The 26359-nt window shown below is 41.4% G+C and overlaps 1 protein-coding gene across 1 annotated transcript in view; it reads left to right on the forward strand.

The window, feature by feature from the left end:
• Nucleotides 1–26359, forward strand: part of LOC308303961 (proto-oncogene DBL-like) — a gene marked incomplete at its 5' end in the record, with an annotated part of 47531 nt that overhangs the window by 153 nt on the left and 21019 nt on the right. Inside the window, 11 exons of the mRNA XM_080748507.1 lie at nt 2176–2310; nt 3299–3415; nt 3877–4026; nt 4880–5004; nt 10827–10941; nt 11622–11741; nt 13953–14144; nt 16558–16749; nt 17898–18075; nt 18646–18734; nt 24218–24318. Of these exons, the coding sequence (XP_080604633.1) occupies nt 2176–2310; nt 3299–3415; nt 3877–4026; nt 4880–5004; nt 10827–10941; nt 11622–11741; nt 13953–14144; nt 16558–16749; nt 17898–18075; nt 18646–18734; nt 24218–24318 (1514 nt within the window). The remainder of the gene's footprint in view (nt 1–2175; nt 2311–3298; nt 3416–3876; nt 4027–4879; nt 5005–10826; nt 10942–11621; nt 11742–13952; nt 14145–16557; nt 16750–17897; nt 18076–18645; nt 18735–24217; nt 24319–26359) is intronic.

Here is a 26359-nt window from a genome sequence, read left to right on the forward strand (position 1 = left end):
GATGATGGAGAGAGAGAGAGAGAGAGAGAGAGAGAGAGAGAGAGAGAGAGAGAGAGAGTGAGGGGGGCAGACAGATTAGGGCAGAGTTAACAATATTATACTGCGGCATAGGGTTTATGCATGTACATTGCAAACTAATATTGTAATATTCACTTTTTGTAGCCTATATGTGGTGTACAAGAAGTAATCACACTAAGATGTGGTATTGTAGCTACTGCGTGAGTGGGTAAGGCTCCAGGACAGGCCAATGACAAACGTGTGTATTTGTGTGTATGTGTGTTTTTATTGTGTTTGGTCAGCAACTCACAGCAGGTGCACAACCAGAGTAGCAGCCTACTAGCATAGGAGCTGCCATTTGCAGTGTAGTGTCTGTCTAAAAGCTAAACGTGTCCTTCTGTGTTATTCGGAATAGGCTACAATTCATAAATAATGAACAGGCTACAGTATGCCCCACACAACGCAGGTACAAACTGTTTTTCTAGAAGCCGAATTCACCATGAATTCCCACTGATGGGAGAAGTAGGCTACTCACATGTTTTACTTAACTTAAAAGTATCAATACTGCAATGTAGAAGTAGAAGTCCTGTGTTCAAATGTACTTTAGTAAAAGTAGGCTACAAAAGCGTTGGCATGATCAAAATATACTTTAGGTACCAAAAGTAAAAGTACCAGTATTCGTTGTGCAGCATATCTCATTTCACAGGTATACAAACCGTATAAAAATGTTTTGAAAGTAGAGTACGTAGCTAGCGAGTGTACTTGAGTACATGTACTTAGTCACTTTAAACCACAGTTTTTTAGTGTCTGCAAAGAACGCAGACATCTCAAAGTTTGGAAGGGGGGTGGGCATCTATCCAAAAAACCTAAACACACTTGCCCCCTTTTGAACTGTCACGACTCCCGATGCAGTATATCTGCAAGGGCTTTGTGCTACTCCAAGCACTGCAGTATAAAAGTTGTCGATTGTCTTGAGTCGAATCATTAAAATCCTCTAACTAACCACATGCTCTGTACTCACTCACACTCAACATGGATTTACACTGGCTGAAGATGGGAGGCAGGGTAAGTGATGGGGAGGAGAGGAAGGATGGAGCAATGGGATGATGAGTTATTTGGGAGAGTTGATGGACGAGTGATAGACAGATGGTGAGAGGTGGGGTGATAAAGAGAGTTGACAGAAAGAGAGAGAAAGAAAAGGATTGGCACGTGACATGATGAAATATACCACTTTCGACACCTCCTTGGCTATAATATCGACTCATATAGATCGACAGGCAGATAGACAGACAGATTGACATACAGACAGACAGAATATGGAAATTCATTGGTTCTCAAAGTGGATTCCAGGGACCTTAAAGGAACCCAAATCCTTTAAGGGGGTATAAATTGTCTTTAACTGTAGACTTTCAGGGTTAAGGGGAGACCTTGAAATGTAAAAGTTTGAGAAACACTGGAATAGAACACATTATAAAAGCCTGAATTATAGTTGAGTTAATCGCTCCCAATTAACATATTGTCAGGCTAGAAAATCAGTTATTTGTTCTGTCAGTTTGTAGAGAAGTGATGGGAACAGGGCAAGTGGGGACAGGGACAGACAGATGTGCTTTGTGCACAAGAAGAACCAGAGAATAGGCATAGAGTGGCAGATTGATAGAGAGAGGAGATAAAGGAAGCAGAGAGTGTCAGGAAAGCTGACTGTCAGACTTCTACGTAAAGCGCGCTAGATCCCCGCTAAATAACATTGACACAGCAGCCTGCTAATTCTGCAGCATGCAGGAATTTGGTGCTTGATTGGACCCCGATTGTGTCTGGTGAAAGTGAAATGGTTAAGACGACCTCATGTGGCGGTAGGCTAGCCTTTGAATCTGCACTGAATCCTGCCTTCTTCCTATGAAAAGGGAGATTGTAATGGGATAGGTATTCCATTAATATCTCCCTCTTCCTACTGTCTTAAAATAGTAAAAGAAAAAAGAAAAGAAATAGGCAAGAATACTGGAATTTCTCCGGCGTTATGTAGACAACTGATTGATCCCTCTCGTCCTCGTCTATCCTTAATTGTTTGGCGTTGACCTACCATTGTAATAAAAAAAAGTAAAGTTTATAGTTTATAGTTTTTGAATTATAATTTTTAACTTTCCTTTCCTTTCCTTTCCTTTCCTTTCCTTTCCCTCCCAGACCTCTTTTCCAGGTAACTTGCACCTGGTCCTGGTGCTCCGCCCCACAGGTCTGCTGAGCTCCACCCCCAGCCCCACCTCCAGCACGGACCTGGGCTTCCGCTTCAGCCAGGACGACTTCCTGTTAAAGATGCCGGTGAGAAAGGGACACTCGCAAAAGGAGGGGGGGGGGGAGCGGATGTTCATGGTTTATCAGTGTGCGGATCACATTCCAGTCTATTACAGTATATATTTACATCTAGATGATTATCTTATTCCGGCTTATTGTAGTCAGAGTGACCATAATGTAACAGAAGGTTCTAGGTGCAATTCCTCCAGCAGATACTGTACCCTTGTTTTCAGTTATACAGTACGTATGTGATCTTTGTTGCTAAAGATTTCTGACACGATCATGATCACTGATCCACTGATTCACTGATTCACTGATCCACTGATTCCCAGAGAAATATAAGCAAACAAAAGTATGTAAATGTCCATGATCTACAGTACTCTCTAGTGTATGCCTGATCTGATTAACTATTTACAAACTCCGGATTCAGACAAACTCCAAAGGGCATGCACTTAATCTCCGTTATCACACGTCTGTGTGCAGTAACATCAAGCCAGCAGGTAGAGGGTATCCCAGTTCATAAACATTGCTAGTTCAGCATCACAAAAGCACCAGAGAAAACAAAACAATATATATATATATATATATATATATATATATATATATATATATATACCATCAATGTAGCTACAACAAAGTATGAAAAAAAGAAATCCCCCCATAAGCGAATTTGAGTCATTTCATGAAAATGCACTTCCTATAGAAACCATCCCATAGGACATGAGGTTTGTGGGCTGAGATTGCAGGGATTGCAGTGAATCCCTTGGTAAGAGGAGAGGACTGTTATTTACTACAGAGAGACATTTTGGAGTCACTCCCCAGACTGAATTCCCTAAAGGACTGAATGAGGAATTGCTGTTAAAATAGTTTTTGAAACATTGGAACTTATTATTTTTCATGAGTGCAGATGTTATTGTTTAATAATGCACCTGGCAACAATAAAAACAAAATGTGAGTTGAGCGTGCCAATCCTTTGAACTACTACAAGCTGCCTTGTGTGTTGTTCTTGTACCAGGTGGTGATGCTAAGCTCGGTGGGGGACCTGCTCCGCTACATCGATGAGAACCACCTGGCCGGTGAATTCACAGGGACGGTGGAGTACTGCCAGAGTGACTGGGTTGTCCTCCGCAAGGTACACAACTCTGCTGTGATTCATACGGTTCAGAATCTTACAAATAATACAAAGAAGGATAGGATAGAGATCAGTGGTACATTATGACTGCATGCTGTTTAGCTGGGTTGGTAGAGGATGCTGAGTAGTGCACACTATCAATTCAGAATCACAACCGCTCAAGGGAAGAGTCTTCATGCCTTTGGATATGGATAATCTACTTACTGATATAATGTCATCGTGCTAACCATCACAAATTATGACTTTCTTGTTGTTGTGTTAGTTGTTTTTGGGAATGCTATGGAGGTAGAACGCGTAACATCAGCACGTTGTTTTCGGTTTCTGAGTCTATTTGTGTGTGTGTGCGCGTCTCTGTGTGTGTGTGTGTGTGTGTGTGTGTGTGTGTGTGTGTGTGTGTGTGTGTGTGTGTGTGTGTGTGTGTGTGTGTGTGTGTGTGTGTGTGTGTGTGCATGTGCGTGTAGGCCATAGAGACCTTTGCGGTGACAGTGAAGGAGATTGCTCAGCTTCTGCAGGGCTTTGGTTCAGAGTTAACTGACACCGAGCTCCCAGATGATCCCAACACCATTGAGTTCCTGTTACACTCACACACTCACCGTTACCGGCAGATGAAGGTTCTCTCCCTCTATCCCTCTCTCTCGCCTGTGACACATTTATTAACATTTATTCCAATATATACAATTATGAAACCTGCTTCGACTGTTTTTTTATTTTATTTTATTTGATTGGTAATGGCGTAATAACGTTTGTGATCAATTCTACGGATGTCCCTCTATAATATTGTAGCTGAGCTGAACTACATGCAGTAATTGATTGATTGAATATTTTATTCTCCATGTTTTAACAAACATGGAGAACATTTCAAGTATAGTCAATACAATAGAAAATGCAGTACAGTACAAGTATAGTTAAATACCCTGCCTAAAAGGAACCTCAAATTAGTCCTTGGTATTCAATTCATGGACATAGCAAATAGCAAGCAAAGAAAACATTCAAATATAATTGCAGTTATAAAAACACTATTTGTACAGAATAGGGGGAAACAAGGGGGTGGGGCTAAGGTAATTTAGTTTAAACAGGAAGGCTTGCCACTCTTGTTTTAATGCTCCATATAACATTTTATTGTTTATTGAACGACGTTTCGGTAGAATCAAAACCTAATAAACCTTTTGTAATGAGAGTTGTGAGCCAAAAAGATACGATTTATCGGATTAGCAAATGTAGTGTAAAATCAACACAACTAATGCTGAGGTTTGCAATTTTATACATTGGCAGAATCAACTTTGTAAACCGTGAAATGTAAGTTTAATGGAGAGACTATTGGACTATCAATTGTAATCGATTGAGCAACTATTGACAATATCAAGCCAATATTTAGATTTACACCACAACAAGCCAAGGTACCTGTACAAGACCCAAACCTCTACCAAATGTCAATTGTGCTTTAACTTTGTCATGTTATTTCAGGATGACATCAGGGGTGTGCTGAAGGAAGGACGCCTCCTGCAGGCCAACCTTGAGACTGCAAAGGCATCCAAAAGAGAAGGAGTGGAGGAGAGAGACATTCAGGCAGACACACGCACTGTTCAGAGGTATGGAAGGACCAAGGGATGGAAACATGCAGGCAAGAGAGAAAGAGGCTTTAAATTAGTCTAATTAGTTCATCAAACTAATTGATTATTATTACTTTTGAATAAAATAAACAATACATAAAACACCACATATAGGGCTAAAGGCCCATTCCCACTGGACCAGATAACAGATAAAAAAATCTCTTTCTCCAGATATTATTCCATTCAAGTGGATGGTAGATAGATACAGATACAAAAATATCTATCACAGATAAAAAGAATATCTGTGATAAATATATATTTTTTTATCTGTATCTACCAGCCACTTGAATGGAAAAATATCTGGAGAAAGAGATTTTCTTTTATCTATTATCTGGCCTTTTAGTAGATTATAAAATAATAACCTTTTATCTTTTTACGTTGATTTGTTGATTATTTACAAAAAGCACTTTTAGCTTATTCAATTAATCGAAAACAGTAATAGAGGCAATGATCACAAATAAATTCATCTTTAATTGCAGCCCAAGACTAATAAAGTAATAAGTTAGGGTTAGGGAGTATTTTTAATTAATCAATATTGCAATATAGAAATACTGTTACAAATAAAAGTCCTGTATTCAAAATGTACCTGAGTAAAAGTACAAATCTTTTGAAAATATACGTCTCATCGTGATTCGTGACACATTATGAGCTTGTAGAACAGCTGTTTTCAAATGGCCGAAATGTATATAAGGCTGAAGTGGTTAACTCATTTACCCCCATTTTAAGACCCCTTCTGAGGGTCCACACCGCCAGGATTTTGCCTACCTTTAACGTGGGCGCGCGCGCGAATCCATTGCGCGATGGTTCACCGATTCCATTCACAATACGATCCAGTCACGGTAAGCAACAAAACACAACAGCCTTCCATTTCCCAAAGCGAAACCGATTGAGCGCAGCGTGGACGTTGCATAACATTAAACCGGATGGCATTTTGGCAGACAGGATACAGGCGTCGTTGTCCCGCCCCCCCATTTCCGGTTTGGAACATCTGGATCCGTTTTTTGTGAATAGCGCCTGTCCATAGAGCGCTATGGACGGCGAATCGGCGATCATACTTTTTTGTTTTATAGTTATTAAAGCTAATTGATAACTCGTCATACTTGTCATAGGCAGAGTGGACCCATTTATATAACTCGTCATACTTGTCATAGGCAGTAAATGAGTTTTAATGTAGGTTTTGGAATAATCAAAATCTACAAAGTAACTAGATACTAAAGTTTTAAATAATTGTAGTGGAGTACAATATTTGTCTCTGAGATGTAGTGGAGTAGAAGTAAAAGTATTGAAAATGGGAAATACTCAAGTAAAGTAAAAATATCTAAGATTTGTACTTAAGTACAGCACTTGAGTAAATGTACTTAGTTACTTTACACAACGCTGCTCTTAGCCATTATAAAATCGAAGTAAACTGATACCTTGTGTGGCTTATTGCTTTTCTAAAACAGTTACAAATACTTTCACGTCAAATACTGTCACATCTATCACGTCTACTAAACGGAAACCAGCCAATCAGAATCAAGGATCAACCCTTGATGCTGAGAGCCTACCAGAGAGGCATCGAGTACCATTTTTATAGTATTTTGTATGACTCAGCCGGTGATTGAACCCCCAACCTCCCAGGGCGACTGATCTTCCCCAGTGGGATAATAAAGGTATTTATCTAATCTATCTCTCTAGTCTCAGGGCGGACACAAGGCCAAGCTTTGTGGATAGAATTCACTGGAAAAAAGGTGTAGTACAGCCATAGTATTCGGTTCAGGGACTACAGATGCAAATTTGCTTCTGGCTAACTATGGCCCTTTTACGTGAAAACTAAATAAATAATGTTGAAATTAATCCAATTAATTTTAATCCAAGTAGGTTGAATTGAACATAGTCTTAATTGTTAGATCGACTCTCACCATTGCACAGTGAAGTGAAATCCATCATACAGTCACAGAGTGCATTCAATGCAAGCAGTGCAACAAGGCAACACAGTGGTAGCTAGTAGATAGTGAAGTGAATAAAATCATTATTCTGTAAGCAGGGCCGGCTGCAGGATGAAATGACTAAGGGGGCTATTGAAAATTGTGAGGGGGGCAGGGGCACATATTTTTGCCAGACCCATGAAATGGGTAGGCCTACATAAGCAAATGTCGGTCCGGGTTTTCTATATAAAGGGTATATATGATGATGACATGATGATGACATGCCTACAAAAGGCATGATGTCATAAATGATGATGACAGACAGGGGGTCTGGCACAACCAGGTTGACCTGGTTTATATAGGCTAGTAATAATGAACATTCTTTTTATTATCTATAATACCTACAACAGATGCCAGTTTTTGGGAGCTGAAATAACAGCCGCTGCTACTGCTCTGTGGTTTAGGTGATTTTAAATTGCGGATTAGATGGGAGTAATAATAATCAAATAATTATTATAGGGGGCAACTGTGTTTCAATACTGTTATTGTAATCTCTATGACAATAATAATATTCAGACAACATTTGTCTTGTTTTTGATGTTTTCTTGACTTTACATAGAATATAAACTGAAGGTGCACGACTTGCAACTGAGGGTGCAATGCCCCAGCAGCCCCCCCCCGTGGCACCGGGCCTGTCTATAAGCTTCAAGCATGCAAAACAAAGCAGTCGGTAACACTTTTACTTAAAGGTCACCTCTATAATACATTATAATCACATTTGTAATGCATTATAATACGCTTATAGGGCATAATAACACTCGTTATAAATGTTTATAATCATGTATGACAACTTATAACAATGTTTATAGTGTGTTAAGTGTCAGTGAAACAGCACAATATAACTACCAGGTAACACTTTGCTTAAAGGCTTAAACGTTGTTAAGTTGTCATACATGATTACTAGTAAGACGCCTCAGGGCGACATGCGACGGTCGTGCCAATTCTTTGCCATCTGGCCAGTGATGTATATCGGACAAGTTACCCATATATGGAGACCCCTGGTACCCATATATGGAGATCCATGTACTGTATATGGAGATATGCTGTGAGAGCCCAAACATGTTTACTTGTTTTTCGTTATGTGAAAGTCCTATGATGTCTATGACATACCCTTTTATGCCCATATATGGAGATCCCTGTCTGTAGAACCAGCCAGACATCACAGTGAAGCCAGAGCGTGATGTCAGAGTGGCAAACCCATTCTGTTAGAGTGGTTCCCCTGACATCACAGTGACGTCAGGGCATGTTGTCAGAGCGGCAAACATATAGACCGTAAGAAATTGTACACGTCCAGACGGAGTCAGCATGTGCCGTTTTAGGTCGCAATAAAATGCTAAACATTGTTGCAAAAAAACTGCTACTGCACTGCAGTATCCTTGAGTACTCATTCTTGGTCAATAAAATGGGTATTTGTGTGCCTCTCATTTAGTTTAACATTATTACTGGGCCCGGAGGCCAAGGTGCCAGGGGGCTCAGGATTTCTTGCCTCATCTCTGAATAGGAGTGCATTGCAGATGAGAATGTGGAGGTGGTGGAGTTGGGATAGTGTGTGGTGTGTGGTGTGTGTGGGGGGAGAGATAGAGCCTTCTTACACACACAGCTGAAGGGTCAGGCTCAAAACAATAATGAGAGTGGGCAGCAAGATACTGAGAAAAAGTACAGAAAATACACACAGAGGGAATGACAGAAAATGGTCCAGGGACTCGCTGTCAGGAATTGTAGTATGCGCCCTATAACCTAACCACTCGGCTACTGGATCGCTTAAGAAAGTTGTTAACAACACAGCTTTTATTCCCGGGCTGGAGTTGTCACCTATTGAACTCTAACCGGGAGCAGTCATCATGATGTCTTTGTTCTCACAACAAAGCTTTTGTTTTCCCTTTTCCTGAAATATGAAATTACAAAGACAAAATCTCTTGGTCTGGTCTTACTCACACATACCTCTTTCAGTTGTTCTTTTGGCACAGCGGTCCAGAGGGGGGTACCAGATTGAGCCGAGCTGAATCATAATAATCACAAATCATGAATTATTTACATTTAAAGGAGCTATAGTCAACTTTTTCTAGAAAAACGGGCTATATTTACATTTTATGTAATTAGGAAAGTGCGCCCCCTAGTGGCCGAATGTGGCATCGCGCTTTAGACGCGGGTTGCCATGTTGGGACGAATTTCAGCCATGTGTTTCATTGTTTTTGTTGAATGAATCAATGAGAAGCAAACGTATTTGAGAGTAAATAGACTTTGAAGAAAGTCAAGTGATTAATGAACCGTTTGTGGTAGAGTAATTAATTTTGTAACATGCATTGGCATTATCTAATATTGCATTGCAGCTAAATATTACGTTTTATTTGAGACTTCTTTCACAATTGGGCCATATTAGATATCTTGATATGGCTAGCCTAGGTCTAGCTTTTTAGCTTGTCATGCTAGTGATTCTCACCTCATCACAATTTTGATCCATACTAGACCACATATTGTACACCCATTTCATGTTTTAATTTCAGGGACCCACAATTTACAACTGATTGCTAATTTACCTCAGTGAAATGGAACCAAATGGTTATTGGTCACCCAGGCCAGAACCTTGTCTACTGGTTCCAAACTAACTATCAATGTATTTATCTGTGGAGTTATTTTCATCAATCATATTACTTTCAATGGTGGCAGAGTGTGACCTCATATACAGAGCAGAGCATAACAGCTAGACTACTAATCTAGTTATAAAAGCAAACATTATGGGAAATATTTAACAAAAATGCATTGCTGCACGGCATGAAATGAGGGTGAAAACTGTACGTTGACATCATGGAGCCAACATCATGAACGATAGCTAAATATAAAAACTTTGCCTGTCATTGGGCAAAGCATACTAAATGCCACATACTGTATGATTGCAATATAGACCTGGCAATGTGTTAAAATAATTCAAAGTTTTGAAATGTAATTTGTATGGTAACCCACAAAATGTATTTGCTCGGTATGAAAAGCTTCAATGGAACTCCACCACAGATCAACTTCAATAGTGGCATTAGACTCTGACCTGAATGAGGTGTACCCATATACACAGTAAATCAATACTTACTCTATAGCAATATTACTTGCCAATACCAATAATGGTAAAGAACACCATTAATCAACAATATCTGATATGTAAACCATTGGTTCCCAACTGTGGTCCTGGGTGTCAGTGGTGTTTACAGATACCAGAAAATTAGCCCATTGAGTGCATAAACAGGACATAAAAAGTTATATTTTCATCATCAATCTGTTTATTACTATCAATGCAAACGCACCAATGCTTGGAAAACAAGACAAGGCAACGCCTCAGCCAGTGACGCGATTGGCTGAAATGCGCAATGAAATGTAACGCAGCCTTATCAATCCATATAAAAGAATAGAAGAGGGATGTAAACAGCGTACGGTCCTACGCGGCCAAAATGATTGTTTTATCATTATTTTACGCTTTTTGTGGACATTTTTGAACAGAAACTCATATATGAAGCATATTTTTTTTAATAAAATATTTTCTAAACATTATTTTTATTTTAACGTCCGTTTTTCAAGAAAAAGTTGACTATAGCTCCTTTAAGCACAAGTACAATACAGTAGGCACCATTAGACCATTATGCAGTAGGGCAGACGATTTAAGCATCAGTGTGTGCATGTAGCCTATATGTCATGATGTATCATGTATTATGTACCTTCATTGATTTGTGTGTTGTGAGCTCTGTTTAATTGATTGCTGTGCATGTGTCTGTGTGCGTGTGTGTGCGTGTGTGTGTGTGTGTGTGTGTGTGTGTGTGTGTGTGTGTGTGTGTGTGTGTGTGTGTGTAGGCTCCTGGCTCAGCTCAGAGACATGGAGGAGGCGTTTGATGGCTTCTTTGAGAAACACCACATGAAACTGCAGCAGTACCATCAACTGCTGTGCTATGAAATCAACTTCCAACAGGTGCACGCACACACACACACACACACACACACACACACACACACACACACACACACACACACACACACACACACACACACACACACACACACACACACACACACACACACACACACACACACACACACACACACACACACACACACACACAGCGCACACGCACACATGCACACACATCCACACACATGTTGTTGTGACGAAATTTTCAATATATTTAGTCTTAGTTTTAGTCATTATCGCTTAGTTTTTATTTCGTTTCCGTCAGTGAAAAAAGGTCATCAACAAGCATTTTTCAAATTTAGGCAACAAAATTAACATTGCTTCATATTTTTTCGTTGTCTATTGTATAATATGCGTGTGCACATCGTTGTTGTTGGGTTGAAACCTTGTATGTCCAAAACCGTTAGTTTTGCATTCATCTTTTTAAAAATGATTTAAAATAGAGAAAACAGCCGATCTACAAGTAGACCTTGTAGATCAGCTGTTTTCACTTGTCTTGTGCGACAATCTTGTATGATAAAGCAGGGCTTTACTTTACGAAAAAAACATACAGATTTGAAACTTGGAGCTACAAGGTTTGCTGCCTGACAGTGACAATATGCTTGTGTGTGTGTGTGTGTGTGTGTGTGTGTGTGTGTGTGTGTGTGTGTGTGTGTGTGTGTGTGTGTGTGTGTGTGCAGATGGAGGAGGTTCTGGAGAAGGTCTCTGCTCAGGAGAAAGGCATCCCGTCAGTAGGAACCAACGTTGTTCAAACTGAACAGATACTGAAGGACCTGGAGGCACTGGACAAAGACGCTCAGGTCTCTCAGGACACACACACACACACACACACACACACACACACACACACACACACACACACACACACACACACACACACACACACACACACACACACACACACACACACACACACACACACACACACACACACACACACACACACACACACACACACACAGTATTTTAGTTTGACCACCACGAAACTACAGACTGGAGGATCCCAGGACTACCGTTATATTTTTGATACGACATTCAGAAATTGGTCAAAAAGATGGACTCTTTATTTGACCCAAGTCCTGGAGCTACAATGGAGGGGCAGATCACAGATGGGGCTACAGTATAGGGACTTTTACAAAGGGATTTGGGGAGAGACTGTCTGTGGAGTTTGAGCATTGCTTCCCTAATACCAGCCCTACCCACGAAGTGCAAAAGTTTATTATTTTCCACAATGATTTGCAGTTACAAAATATAATCATCATAAGAATGATTAATTTTCTGATGACTTCATCTTCATCACAGGCTCACAAACACGACTGCCTTTGTGTATTTATATCAGGGCTGACACAGAGCTGCATGTTATTTGATGATGGAAATATATATCGACTTACAAAAAAGCCCTGTCACCATTCCGTCCGGTTTACTGCTTAGCAACAAACACTAGTGTCATCAGCTAGAGTAGCTTGGCTTTGATGTTCTGTTCAGGTTTTCCCATGGTTTATTCAACCTCTGAACTCCTTTGACTGAATCTTCCAACTCCAGGGTATTCATCCCGAACGCCTGCTAACCGGTGAGCTACAGTACATAAACTCACATACAGTATGTTGAGTGAACTGGAGTTCATTGGACATTTACAACACAGCCTCATATCAGCTACAATAATTCACGTGCAGGAAAAAAAAGCATGTTAACTAGTTTAAATGACTTGAAATAGCTGATCAATATCAGATTGCCAGAATGATGTATTTTATGTAGATTACAGCTCAGCAGCCTTTGCATCCTGGACTTTTCGTCAGAGCGTTGTCAGGTGATGAGGATCGGCTTCAACACCTCTGCCCCCTTGACCCTCAACACTGGGGCCCCCCAGGACTGTGTTCAGAGTCTCCTCCACTAGTCCCTGCACACAATGACTGTGTGGGCATGCACAGCTCCAACTTAGTGGTCAGGTTTGCTGATGTGAGAGCCTTATCACAGACTAGCCTACAGGAGAGGTTGAAAAGTTGCCACAACCTGGCTCTCAACATCGACAAGACCAAAGAATTGTGGACAGAGGGTACACTCCCCCATGTACATCGACAGTGCGGCATTAGAGGGTCAACGACTTCAAATTCCACTCACCTGCTGTGATATACACAAAAGGAAGGAGGTTTTACCTCAGATGACCATACCAAGTTGGGTCTCCGGCCCAAGATCCTACGGGCCTTCTACAGAGGTACCACCGAGAGCATCCTCACTGGTTGCCTTGCTTCCTGGTATGGGAACCGTACTACGTAGATGTAACAATAAAAATCCTTATTGAACAAACCTTCACTGCCTGTACACGTTCCCTTACATCCCCTTAGACCTCTCCTCCTCCACTCTGCTGTTCTTAGTCTCTGCAGTAAATCTATTCTGTATTCCTCTGTTGTAGTTATTAGCATATAGACTAGTGTGGGTGTAGCCAAGAGTTTGGAACACTACTGACTACATAACCTTTTGGGATGAACAGCATGTGGAAAGAACTTTACGTCACCAGGCGGCCGAAACCTCCGACCGGAACCTCCAAAATGATTCCCCTAGTTTAACATTGGTATAAATTGGTATAATAGTTTAATTTCTTTTGGTATAATAATCGTTTGTTATGTTCATCTTTTATTCTAACTCATAGCAAGACTAGCGAGAATAAACTCATGCTACGCCAACCGGAACTAGCCTTGTGAACCAGCCTCCCCCGGAAATCTAGTCTAAACCGGAACCACTGTTCTTTTCCACCTTTATTCTAAACCGGATCACACGGCTCGGTTTAGAACGAATACCAGGCTTTCCTCCGAGGTGGAAAGTCTGGTGATGCGAGATTAAGTCTGGATAGACATGGACGTACAGTAAACTGCAACTGGTTGGCGGAGGCACACAACCGCAATGCAGTATTTCTTCGAGGTTGAAGTAAAACTGTTCATATGGAAAATAATGTTGATCGCTAATTTTAAACTATCGCTCACCGTGTGTGTGTGTGTGTGTGTGTGTGTGTGCAGGAGGAGATGGGCCATGCCCAGCTGGTGATTCTGCATGGCCACCAGCTGGCAGCCAACCACCACTATGCTCTGGCACTCATCGTCCAGCGCTGCAACGAGCTGCGCCACCACTGTGACGTCATCACCAACGCCATACGCACCAAGCGCGCCTCGCTCACACGTGCACACGACCTGCTGCTACGGCTGGAGGAGGTACGCACGCACGCATGCACAGGACAGTATACGCAAGCAAAAACAAGCATGCATGTACAGTACATGCATGCACACAAGCATGGATACAGATACTCTTGTGCATGCTTACACACACAACAGACACACAGACACACACAGAACATCCAAACACATGCTCATGTACGCAATTGAGAGGAAAAGACAAATGCTTCATTCAGACTGTACTGAGCTCTCACAATAGCTAACATTATCAGCCAGGTAATCGTCATTGCCAAAGGTTACCGGACGAAGTGCCAGTCCAACCCACAGGAAAGAACTGATGCAGCTGTGCCCAATAATTTTTCAATAACCATAAAGGCCCATTCCCACTGGGCCAGATAAACAGATAAAAAATATCTGTCTCCATTCAAGTGGATGGTAAGATACAGATAAAAAATATCTGCTGGCCCAGTGGGAATGGGCCTTAAGCCTTATTAATTCACAAAGACAACAAGAAAATTGCTTTTGATCTGCAAATTGCAACATGTCATTCTGTGAGGTTCGCTTGCATCAAAAGTTCAGCGTGCGGTTGTCTCGCTTAGCCAGACGATTGGCGAGACGATCTGGGTGGACGTTTCAGTATTACTTTTCAAAGCATTGGGCATAGGTTTGTTGTCAACGCTGGTTTTCTCCGTTGTTCATGCCCCACATTTAAATTTAGATTCACAGAGACAATTGAGTAAATCTGTGCTCTTTAGCTTGCACGGATTTGTCGGCTGCCTTATCAATCCTATATCAGTCCTAGGGCTGATCCATATTATTACCCTCTAGGAGGTGCTTTTATCATCCACCCAGGGTAAAGAAAGGCTGGGTATGTGATAAACGATGTATAATTATTGTTATTGTGACGGCCCTCCCTCCCACTCTTGTCTGCCAGTGCTTGTCTTTTTGTCTTGGTTTGTGTTCCAGGTGCCAGCCAGGTAGGCGTAGCCGCGGAGGGCATCAGCTCTGGCCTGAAGAGCAGACTCCATTCCTGTCTCTGTCTCATACCTCCCTCCTCCTTGCACATTTGGTTTGGTGTCTGTCTGTCTTTTGGTTTCTGCATCCAGCACCCCTTCACTCGCCATACTCTACCAATGTCCACTCACCTACTACACCAATGGTTCTCAGCCAGTGGGGGTTCCAGGTGGTCCCCAGCTAAATGATGGAGAGTTGGTAACCAAAATAGGCCAACTTTGTTTTTTTTTACAACAATGTTTCATATTTTAGATTATAATCAGAGAAATTAGCAATTTTAATTATGTTGATTTCAGTGGGTGGGGGCATGTGTACAAGCTGCGAAATATGTATTTTTAGACACAATAAGCCCATTCCCAAGATGCACCACAATCCTTCATGGGCAGATGTGACTTGGGGGCTATAGTGTTACTGTAAATAGTATTAAAGAAATCGCCGGCTTATCGTGTCTAAAAAGACACATTTATTCACTTGTACGCATGCCCCCATCCCACTGAAATCAAAATCGCTAAAATGGCTAAAACAATAGAAAGCAGTAAATGAAACACTCATCTTTTCTTTTCTCTTTTTACAATCTAAAATATTGTAAAAAAACAAACAAAGTTGTCCTTTAACTCTTGAGAGTGTAAAATGAAACTCAATGGACCCTAGAGTTAAATTATTGTTAAACATCTGCATTATTTAATTTACAAGAAGTCTACACAATATTAGAGAATTTAGAAGAATTGTTCTTTTGATCAACATTTGCCTGTCATCTCTCCTATTGGTACCTCATCAATACAGCATGGAATTGTGGACAAAATCGATCCGTGGCTCAAATGCCCAATAAATAATGGACCTTGATTGATACCCTCTGGAAAAGGGTTGAAAGGGTTGTACTACACCACTGATTCTACAGACTTTAACACACCCCATGACGATTTTGTTAATTTATATCTGCATTTGTTGTTTGTAAATAAATCATCTTTGGGTTTTAAGTTATCCGTGTATCCCTCTCTTTTTGTCATGTCTCATCGTGAGCCAGGTTATGGCAACATATATATAGATTGTATCATTGTTTATAATCTCATATTTGTATGTGTGATTGTGAGTGAGTGAGTGAGTGAGTGAGTGAGTGAGTGAGTTGGTGTGTGTGTGTGTGTGTGTGTGAGTTGGTGTGTGTGTGGGAGGGTGGATGGGTGAGTGAGTGAGTGAGTGAGTGAGTGAGTGAGTGAGTGAGTGAGTGGGTGGGTGACTGAGTGAGTGAGTGCTTGTTCTTCTACGTCCTGCTTTGTGTGTAAGTATGTTGATGCATGCATATGTTTTACCTGTGTACATGTGTGTGCATATTATGTCTACGTTGATGTGCGTCATCCCCTCTCTCTCTTTGTGCGTGCGTACGTACGTGCATGTGTGTGCGTACGTACGTGCATGTGTGTGTGTGTGTGTGTGCGTGCAGGCTCTGCGGTGGTGTGACGAGGCAGCCTACCTGCTAGCCAGTCAGATGGTGGACCGCTTCCAGACCAGAGAGGGAGCCCAGGAGGCCCTGCAGAGCCTGATCTGCCACCAGGAGAGGGCGCCATCCGCCCTCAAAAACACCCAGGACATCCTGAGCTTGGAGTTTGAAGCCATACTCACTCCCCAGCTACAGGTAATACCTCTTTCTAAGGGAAGAATCAATAGTTGCAGTATTTAGTCCAATAAGCACCTCCTGTTTAGCTGGGCCCTGTGGTGCGAATACATTATTACCTATACGTTTAACAATACTAAAATCAGGGGAAAGGGGAGGTGGAACAATAGTTGGCATCAAGTTGGGTTCAACAAACTAATCAGAATCTGAATGCAGGTGTGTCTGTCTACCTGAAATGCACTTGCATGGGTTGTGCCCAAAATCATTTATTCAATTAATTAGGGATGACACCTATGACAATGGTCAATGTCATGTTGTCTTAAAGTGACAGTGCTATAATTAAACATTGCATTTAGTCCATAAACACATTTCTAAAACTATCTTCAACAGGTCCCTCCAAATCCTGTCTATACCTATAAGTGTCTCTAACAAATGTTGGTGTGTGCTTGAGAAAGCATTGCAAACTACAAAGCAACCTTTGTAATGGCCTGACATGTCACTCGCATTAAAATAGCCATTGGAAGATGCAAGGGTTATGTCATAACTTGTGGGTCGTTTTTTCTCTTGTGCAACAATATGGGAAGTTCTCTTTTGATAGAAATGTATTTATAAACACACACACACACACACACACACACACACACACACACACACACACACACACCGGCCGCTTTTCCACTGGGGTTGAACCGCTTCTTTTTTTTTTTTCTCCTGCCTAATATTCAACCAGTTCAGAGTGTTTCCACTGAAAATGAATTGGTTCAGAAACCCAAAAAGTTGTTTCGGAACTGGAACCAAAAAAAATGGACGCCGGTTCCGTGAAAGCACCAAGGTTCCAAGAATCCAAAACGGAACCAGTTCTCAAACCAAAGTTATTTTGGTGGAAAAGGACACGCACGCACGCACGCACGCACGCACGCACGCACGTACCCACACACACACACACACACGCACACACACACACACACACACACACACACACACACACACACACACACACACACACACACACACACACACACACACACACACACACACACACACAGAACATGATCCCCAATCCCTTGGCCTGTGGCAGTGATGTGGGCCAGACAGGTTGTGGGTTTGAATCCCCAACAGAACCTCTGTGGGAACCCGTCTTAGTGTCTGTCTCCTCCATCCTCCCCCAGTCCCAGATCTCCATGGTGTCAGAGAAGCTGTCCTCGGTGCAGACCATGATGAGGAACAGAGAGCAGTGTCTGAGGAAGCTGGCGGACGTCCAGGTCAGACCCATCCAGCCGGTGGCCCCGCGGCCTGAGCCTGACCTGACCTCACGATGCAAGTCTCCCCTCTTCTCCCCTAGACATGGTATTCGTCATAGTCTTAGATCAGGGGTCTTCAACGTTTTCAGGCCAAGGAAGGACCCCTTAGCTGAGAGAGAGATGAAGCAGGGACCCCCTCTACATATTGTATAAATGTGTGATGCAGACTTTCATCGATGTCATAGATACATTCATAGACTTGTGATCAGTGTATGTTGGATTCATGTTAATGTGTATTTTCAGACATTCACTGTAAACATGACCTTTCACTCTGTACTTGGTCTGCTCTTTTTTTTTTATATCTCTACACCAAACCCATTTGCTGAAAATAGCCGATCTACAAGCTCTCAATGCCTCGCAGCGCGAGCCATTGAGAGCTTGTAGATCTGCTATTTTTGGCTGGAGTTCTCCACGGAGTAGGGATGCGAGGGTTCAAGTTGTTAAATTAAAAGAATTATCCTATCACACAAGGATTTGAGGGCCCCCCTGTAGTAACTCTGAGGACCCCGGACCCCCTGTTGAAGACCCCTGTTTTAGATAGTAGCCTAGTTTTCTCGTCATAGTTTTCTAGATACTACAGTACTTGTGATGTGTCTGTGTGTGTACTCACCCTCAGGTGTGGACTTTAACGTGCTGAACTCCAAGTTCTCCTTCGACCTGCTTCCTGGTAAAAGGGCCGCCAGGAGGAACAATAGCCAGCCCAAGGTGCGCATTATGGTCTCTGCGGGGTTGAAAACGAAACTCTTACTTTTCAGAGAAACAGGGAAAAGAAGCCCAGTGCCTTTGTAGTCATTATTTAGTCTACTGATAATACTTTTCATTGGTTATGTATTTATTAAACCCACAGACAGACTAAAAGGGATATTTCACTTTAAAAAAAACTTTTGGTCATTTTATCGTCTAATCAGGCTTTTATGAACACCCTGAATGAAGCAGTTAATTTGCTTCATTCAGTATTTAGATATTTGATGTAAATGTTAACAGGGCCTCCCCGTCCAGGGCTCCTTGTAACTTCAAACTCCATTTTAAGGCGAGACACTACAGGTGAATAGGGTAAAAAAAATAACTAATAGCTACAACTATGAAACTTTTCCAGTTGATTACTTACATCAAGACTAAGATTTTTTGAATTACAAGTTTTCTGAAATTATATGTTCAGATATGCAAATGAGGCATTATATGCGCTAATAATGCCTAATTTGCATACTTTTTAGGTACATAAATCTGAAGATTGGATAATGCCAGGTTCAAAATTATTGTTTCCCTTTCTTAACATATTAGAGACAAAAAAAATTACAGAGGGGATTTTGGATATCTCTTTTTATCACTCCATAAATCATAAAATAGTGTCAACAGTCATAAAAAACCCATTTTCGCCATGTTTTTTGTGATATAATGTGATGTAAATCAGACTATGAATGATATATCAAAAACACCTGTCCTCGGTTCTGGTGACTCATACTGTCCTCCTAATACGTGAGGAGGCCATGTTTCTTTGATTCATCTTTTATTTATTTTTTATTGTCTATATATATCTATATTTTGTAAAATATGTATGAAAACAAATGCTGTTAACTCGGCACTTTCACATATGAAATGAACATCTATATGTGTATTTTGAACGTTAATTTTGCATTTGTTTGAAAGAAGGCATGTTTAGGAAGCAAAATAGTAAAAAATCTCATTTTTTTACATTTTGATTTTTTACATGTTTTCACCTGCCATGTCTCCCCTTAACTCACTTACTGCCAATTTAAAATGCCCCTCGAGTGGCACTAGTGCCAGAAGCCTCCATAGACTCCCATGTAATTTATAGTGCACAGATCATGCACGCCCATGCACAGATCATGCACCATGTTTGTGCAGGCTGTTCACAGCTTTCAAACCAAAAAAAAAGATTGGAAATCCGTTCAGGCATTCATGATTTATCAGCCATAATGTTTTCTTCAGATGTAAACAAAAATGGCTGCCATGTTTGAAAGATGGGGTTGTATGGGGGGTGGAACATGCAAAATCGCGATTGAAATCATGTTTACTAGATTTAATTGGGTTTTCTAAGTAAAAGTCGCTCAAAGTCGCTTGGCAGGGAACTCCATAGTGAGAAAGTTGCTCTAAAAGTCGCCTGGCACTGTATGAGTTAACCATGATAGATAAATTAAAAACACCCATTATTATTTCCGTTGACTCATACTACCCTCCTAATTCGTGAGCTGGCCATGTGTTTTCGATAACTTTTTTCATTTATTTTTAATAATTTTTTATTGTATTACATTTTTTCCATTTTCCCAAAGAATTATTCAAAATAAACGAAGAAAGTTATCGTAATAATGGGTGTTAAATACGGAATTAAGCAAATTAAAAACTGTTAAGGGTGCTCCCAAAAGCCTGACTAGACCATAAAATGATCAAATGTTTTTTGAAAGTGAAATATCCCTTTAACCACTTCCCCTATTTTAGGCATGGCATTTGTGAAACTTTTCACAAATTGTAAAAAAAAGGAACGTATTTGAAAATCTACAAGCTCACAGTATGTCACATCGTGGCGTGTGGTGAGATTGTAAGAACAGCTATTCTCACTACTTTTGCGTGTCACTGTCATACAAGGAAGAATTCTTTGAGACACACACACATAGGGGTATTTCTGGGCTTCCGAATCCGCCATTCCTTCACCGGGTGAAAACAACACAGCTTTCTCCATTGGAATTGCATTATGGAACGTACACACTGTTACATTTTATGGGTTTATTTCGTCATAGCGCAACATGGGGTGAAGTGTTGTAGTGCAGGTTATCGCAACAACCACTGATCTTGTGAAAAATTAAAACGGCACCGCCAAATATTTTAAACTTTCCGCGATTATGCCAATAATCATTATTCTTTGAAACACACATCCACGTTTTTGCCCGGGGTCAAACAGAAAACCTTTGTTGACCGAGAGAATCACGTGACAACGATCCCCTTCCCCTATTCGCTCATACTAGGACATGACCTGTGTGTGTCGGGCATTCGAGGCAATGTCAGGCATTCATTTATGAAGGAAAAATAAAATAAAAAACATAAAAAGATGAAATATTGAGATCAAGGTTTCTTCCTGACAGACAGTGATGATATACAAGTTCATGGCAAGGACCAAGAGCTGGTAATAAGCTTATGCTGATTGATTGATGGCTACTCATCCACCCCTCAGGGTTACGTGGCAGCTGACCAATCAATGCAGACCACAGCTACACATCTTCCTGGCAGAACAACCAAGCAGTGCTGCTGCTAAAATGTCAAGGCAGAATTGACAAGCCAAGCTGTCTGCTCAAAGCTAGAGCTTTGGCTGGGGATCTCAGCCAAGATTAGATTAAGGAACTCACAGTGTCAAACATGGTGGGCGAAACACCATAGACATAAATACGTAGAGGACGCCACGTTGTGGCAGACTGGTGGTCGTATGTCAATGTCTGCCGCCATATTGGCAGGGGACACTTGCCATAATATGATTCCACTGCAAGAAATATTGAGTTGTATATAAATACATGAGACTAAAACTGTTTTGTTTCTTGGTTGCTTTATAACCATTACTGTTACTGTCTATGTAAGATAAGGTTTTTAATTCAACATAGCTACAGTTCATGTCTGGCATTTGTAACAAACCAATCCATCAAACTGGTTGAGAATTCAGCGAGAGACCTCTTGCTTCAGTAGACATACTGTACATGGGCAAACAATGGACCCTTACAGATCTGTAACTCAGAGTGTACAAATGAAACCAAATGAACCCTTACGGGTCCATTTGTACAATCTCAGAGTTATTTTCGTCCTTGAAATTAAAAGGTTTGAGAACCACCGGTATTGTAGTTATATAGCAGAGGTGAGGTCTTCATGCCTGCTCTGACAATGTGATAAAAACCAGTTCCAGAAACAGCTCCAAACGTGATGGAACCCATTTCCGATTCCTCAATCCTAACACGCCCATATATGGCAACTCTGTTGTTGACACTTTACTCCAATGACCAACAGAGGCCACTTTGGTATCTATGTGTATATCTATGGGAGACACAGCCGTCCAACATTATTACTGTGGATGGTTTTGTAGAATGTGCGGTTGAGGGGATATTGTAAATCATCTGGTAAACCCAAACGCTGCGGAAAGCATCGGCACTTCAGTCGGTTCACAGAACAACAGGCAGACAGTCGGGGAATTCCAGCGGGACTGTACAATTCTTGTTCGCAGGAGAGGAGTATCTAGTTGACAGTAATCTATCCTCCTGCAACTGTGTTTACCAGTCTTAGTGAATAAACAAGGTTAGGGGGGCATGTGATGAACAAATTACCATCTTGCATTCGTTGTTGCCCTGGAATTATCCAATCATTCAGCCTCGCTTCCAGGTTGCAGCTAGACGCTCGGCGCAGAGGGGGGAGAGCATTCTCGAGGAGCTCTTATGATGAAATAATTTAAAAATTCATGAATGCAAAATAGCTGATATCCCATAATGAACACAAATTGCCACTTACTGAACCAAGCAACACAAGCTTGTTCTGAAGGCTTGTGAAAAGAAAACAGAATTGCCAGTCGTGATAGAATGGACAAATCAAGGACAGCACACACACCGCTCTACAAGCATCGATTCATAAATGTTTCAGGACCTTCGCCGGTGGACAGCGGCAGGCCATACATGCTATAACCTTACAGTCTGTGGCTATAATAACCAGCATGGATACATTACCCAAGAGAGCAAAAGACCAAGAGCCCAAGACAACAGCACAGACCTGAATTCTTGACCTTGCCATGGTTTAGGCCTACACATGTCCCCTTAGAGGGAAGGATCATTGCAAATCAATAAAACATTATATTGAGAGTGATCACTTTTATCTTCTGGTGAAACCTTTCTATCCTGAAGGGATAGACGCACGCACACACGCACGCACACACGCGCGCGCACGCACGCACGCACACACACACACACAATCATTTATTTATGTCCACAGATACAATACAAGGACACAAATATTACAAGGTGCTGTAAATAATGTACAGTCAGCTAATCTTGGACAAATATCCAATACCCACACACCCTTCAAGGGTATAAGTAATAATGTCTTTGCCATATTTGACGACTACCAATAGTAGAAGAGATTGCACAGAATCTTGCAAGCCGTTTAGCTGCTTTTTTTGGCATCCCAAGTTGTTTTACAACCAAGCCTTTTACAACCAACTTATGTCCAAGGCTGCCAAAGATGAACACAAGTAGATTGCAGCTATATAGCCTTGCTCTGTGATGGTTTGGAGGAGCGTCTGGTATTTAATGGCTTTGGTCATAAAGGCTTCCTCTAAGCGTGCATGCGCGCGCTCGCGCACACACACACACACACACACACACACACACACACACACACACACACACACACACACACACACACACACACACACACACACACACACACACACACACACACACACACACACACACACACACACAGTACTGTATGTATCCGTGCGTGTGCTTATTATTTTTAAGCCATAGGGGTAAGTGAAAGGGGGGACTACCTCCCATTTCAAAGCCCCGCTATTCCGATGATTGACTTCTATTCATCGGAATAGCGGGGTTCTTCCATTTTTTGATAGACCCCGCTATTCCGACAAGTAAACATCGGTATTCCGAACCCCCGCGTATGTATACAAATATAAATAATAACATGAAATTAAAATTAGAGCATTGGTTCTCAGCCTGTGGGTCGGGACCCCCAGGGGCGTCCTCAAATTATTTTGGGGGGTCCCCAGATGATTAACTTAATGTGCATCATTGTTTTCTCCCTCAACGGTAAACAAAGTGTATAGGGTATCTGCACATTTCTAGTGACAATTTAAGGACCTTTTAATACCTCTAAAATGTCAAATTAAACATTGGCCAAATTGTCAAATATTAGAGGCAGAAATTGTGAAAATAGCCAATCTACATGCTGCGAGGGGTTGTGAGCATGTTGATCTGCTATTTTCACAATAGAACCGTGTTATACAAAATGTAATGCCTCAACTCTTAGTGCTCGTCTGTTAAAATATGATTATTTTGTGGGTCGCGGCCTGAAAAGGTTAAGAACCACTGGTCTAGAGATGGCATATTGTGCATCATATCCAGCATTTCTACCTGTACTGTATCTAATGGCTGTGTTGTGTCATGTGCGTACTGTACGTCTCCCGTCAGATCGAAGTGATGCACGACTACCAAGGCAACCGCAGCTGTCTGTACGGCCCCGCCCCCGACACCGACTCCGAGGCAGAGGAGAACCCCGAGCAGGTCACACGGTACGCAACCTTTCACCTTTGACCTTCCTCATCCATGAATGCAATGCTTTTTTTTCCTCCAGGATATTAAAATAAATCAAAACTTTGAAGAAGAGAATGTATTCTCAAACGTTTCAATTTCAAGGACCCCCATATAGGGTTAGGGCTCTGAGAGTGTACAAATGGAACTACTACTACCCTAAATAAAATCTAGGCTCATATTCCTACTTATATTGATACCAAAAGACTTTCCATGGGGTCTATTAGGCAGAAATTCTCCTGTCCAGTTTCCCCAGCAGAACCCAGCAGCCCTCATAGCTTGGAGCCCATAAGCCTGTTTTTTATTTTGTATGAATGTGTTACTAGTTGTCATAGCAAACAAATCCATGACTTGGTTGTCCAAAATGAGCCGCCACAGTATTGTAAATCAGGTTTTGGGGTGAGCATTCGGCACAACTGCCAATCAAAGTGACTCTACTGGCCAATCACAGCATGCTTTTCCGGGAACAGCCTAACATCTGTTTAGAAGACCATGGCGGCTTGTGTGGGACAACCAAGGCATGGATGTGTTTGTAATGGCAGCTAGTAACATGTTCATGAAAACAAAACAAAAAAACACTTTTGACTGCAACAAATAGTGTAAAAGCGATAGGCTTATGTGCTCCACTCTAAGCTATGAGGGCTGCTGGGTTCTGCTGGGGAAACTGGACAACAGGAGCATTTCTGCCTAATAGACCCAATGGACAGTCATTTGGGATCAATATAAGTAGGAAAATGAGCCTAGATGTTATTTAGGGCGGAGTTGTCCTTTAAGAACATACTAATGCACTGGTTCTCAACGCCGGGCTCGCGGACCACCAGTGGTCCAAAATAAATAGACCCTTAGGTCTCCAACTCTGAGTGTGTACAAATAGAACCAAATGGACCCTTACTGGTCTGTAACTCTGAGTGTGTACAAATATAACCAAATGTGTTGTTCTAAAAACATGTTTTTTTTTCTTTCTTCTTTTTTCTTTTTTGTATTTCCTGAAAAGATAATATTTTGGGTATAGTTGGTTTCTGCCCGACAGCAGAGATATGTTTTTTTATATTTTTGAATATTTGTGCCTCTAATAACATCCCAAAAATAAAGTGGCTAAATATATTGCATCCATACCGGTCCCCCCTTGGGATTCTGTGTCATCTGGAACACTGGGTAGGGCTGTCAGGCACAGCTTTGTCCTGGTTTTACTCCTACCTAACAGGCAGAAGCTACTTTGTTAATCTAGCTGACTTTGAGTCAAACAAACACAACATCTGCTCTGGTATTCCACAGGGCTCAATTCTTGGTCCTTTATTATTCTCCCTCTATATACTGCCGCTGGGAGAACTTATTTCCGCTCACGGTGTGAATTTCCATTTCTATGCTGATGACACCCAGCTGTACCTTTCGGTAGCTCCGGACGACCCCTGTGCTCTAGACCCATTGCTGACGTGTGTGTCTAGCATAAAATGCTGGATGAGTGAGAACTTTCTCAAACTAAATGAGGACAAGACAGAAGTTCTCATAATTGGTTCTACTGCGCAGAGAGAATCAATAATAAGTAGACTTGGTAACCTGTCTAAAGAAAGTAACACTTCTGTAAAGAACCTGGGAGTGATCATTGACGCTGAATTGAATTTTAATACACACATTAATCATGTCACCAAGATTGCCTTCTTTCACCTTAGAAATATTGCGCGAATTAGAGCCTATCTAACATTGGACGATGCAAAAACGCTGATCCACGCTTTTGTTTTCTCTCGGCTTGATTACTGCAACGCACTTCTCTCTGGTCTGCCAAAGAAAACAACTGACAGTTTGCAACTTGTTCAAAATGCGGCAGCCAGAGTTTTAACTAAAGCTAAGATGAGAGAACATATTACTCCAGTCTTAGCGTCGCTACACTGGTTCCCGGTTGTTTTTAGGATTGATTTTAAAATTATTTTACTTGTTTATAAAGCTCTAAATGGTCTGGCACCTTCGTACCTCTATGACTGCCTGCATAGATACGTTCCAAACCGCCCACTCAGGTCTTCTAGT

The sequence above is a fragment of the Nannobrachium achirus genome (assembly GCF_963921795.1).
Source record: "Nannobrachium achirus genome assembly, chromosome: 19".
Classification (NCBI taxonomy): Eukaryota; Metazoa; Chordata; class Actinopteri; order Myctophiformes; family Myctophidae; genus Nannobrachium; species Nannobrachium achirus.